General features: G+C 44.0%; 1 protein-coding gene across 1 annotated transcript; it reads left to right on the top strand.

The window, feature by feature from the left end:
- Positions 1-444: 444 nt before the first annotated feature.
- LOC112777821 (uncharacterized) lies at positions 445-1,452 on the top strand. Its single transcript, XM_025822208.1, has one exon. It carries the CDS (start codon positions 445-447, stop codon positions 1,450-1,452), a length of 1,008 nt encoding a protein of 335 aa, XP_025677993.1.
- The last annotated feature ends 491 nt before the right edge of the window (positions 1,453-1,943 follow it).

The following is a 1,943-nucleotide window of genomic DNA, read 5'->3' as shown; positions in this document are numbered from 1 at the left end:
GGTCGATTTGGAACGGAACATTTGGCGCCCACCGTGGGGCCCGAGATTTATCTAACCCCACTATTTCCTTTATCTAGCTTTTTATTATTTTCTGTGACAGGATCTCCAACCCTTAGGCATGGCTGATAACGGGGTTCATCAACCCACACAAGCAGAGCTCTTAGCTTAGATCGCTGAACTTCAGGCGGAAGTCTGAAGGATAGCTGAACTGTCCGTCCGCAACAATGTTGAAAAGCATGAGAAAGGAAACTCCAAAGGCTCGGCTCAAGGCAACACCAACCCGTTGTGTCTCAATCCACCGAAAGAGAAGCTGACCTTGGACAACCCATTCTCTGAAGAGATCACCAACTTCCAGATGCCCAAGAATTTCGTGTTACCTACTTCTCTTGAGCCATATAAGGGGATTGGTGACCCCATGCTCATGTTAAAAAATTCCAGTCTATGATGTTTTTTAACAGCGCTAACAATGAACCTATACTCTGCCGAGCTTTTTCTACTTATCTTGATGGTGCTGCACTACTTTGGTTTTCTAAACTATCTGCAGGTTCGATCTCCTCATTCGAAGAATTGGCGAGGTCCTTCATTGACTACTTCGCAGCTTCAAGGATATACGTACACGGATCAGATTACCTTGGTACCATCCGACAAGGACAACACGAAAGCTTGAAGGAATACATGACTAAATTTGCGGAGGCAACCATGGAAATACAAGATCTAGACCCAGCAGTCCACCTACACGCCCTTAAGGCCGGCCTCCGACCCGGTAAGTTCCGGGAGACAATCGCGGTGACCAAACCAAAGACACTGGAGGAATTCCGAGAAAGAGCAGCTGGACAAATGGAGATCGAAGAACTCCGTGAGGCTGAAAGAACAGAAAGAAAACAACCTAGAAAAGACAAAGACAAGACTATAAGGTCGCCAAACAATAAGGAACTGAGGAAGCCATTCAAGCTCACCCCAAAATTTGACAATTATACCAGATTCAACACAAAGAGAGAAAAAATAATCAAAGAGATTCTCAACGCCAAAATTATAAAACCTCCAGCCCGAGCAGGAAGTTACCAGGATCAACGATTTGTGGACAGAAGCAAGCACTGTGCTTTCCATCAGAAATACAGGCACACGACGGACGAATGTGTGATCGCCAAAGACTTACTAGAGAGGTTAGCCCAGAAAGGCCTCTTAGACAAATATGTTGAAGGAAGAAGAAAAAAGGAAGGCATTCGAGACGGGGAAGAGCGCCGACAAACTTCGGAAGGAAAAGATGACAACAGATGGTCCAACCCTAATCCACCAAAAAGGATCATCAACTGCATATTCGGAGGATTTGCCAGAGGAGGTGAAACAAGCTCGGCACGCAAACGAAACTACCGTGCAATGCTGACAATCAAAGGAACAGTACCACAAAGCACCAAGGATACAACCGACTCAAAATCACCTTCAGCCAGGTAGACATATCTTCGGCCATCCTGAACTTAGACTATCCAGTGGTGATTTCCATCCAAACAGGTGAACTATTGGTAAGAAAAGTCCTTCTGGACCCAGGTAGTAATGCAGATGTTCTTTTCTATTCTACTTTTCAAAAAATGAAATTATCTGAAAAAGCCATGCAACCCTCATCCGGTGAACTGGTAGGATTCTCAGGAGAAAGGGTCCCAATTAAAGGTTATATATGGATAAAAACGACACTGGATGACACCCCATTATCACAAACCATAGATATACAGTATCTTATAATTGATTGCCCCAGTTCTTACAATATTATTCTCGGAAGACCTACTCTGAACATGTTCAGAGCAGTAGTGTCAACCTTTCATTTATGTGTTAAGTTTCAGGTACAGGACGGCAAGATAGCAACACTCCACTCAGATCGCCAACAAGCTCGACAATGCTATAATGCAAGCCTAAAAAGATCTGACACAGAACAAAAATTTCAACAAGAA

Source organism: Arachis hypogaea, chromosome 19 (genome assembly GCF_003086295.3).
Source record: "Arachis hypogaea cultivar Tifrunner chromosome 19, arahy.Tifrunner.gnm2.J5K5, whole genome shotgun sequence".
Lineage (NCBI taxonomy): Eukaryota > Viridiplantae > Streptophyta > Magnoliopsida > Fabales > Fabaceae > Arachis > Arachis hypogaea.
Note: the sequence above shows the minus strand (reverse complement) of the source record. Positions and strands in the feature narration are given on the sequence as shown.

Excerpts from the sequence above, each read along its gene's own strand:
- LOC112777821 (XM_025822208.1), top strand. The coding sequence starts at position 445 with ATGTTTTTTAACAGCGCTAACAATGAACCTATACTCTGCCGAGCTTTT.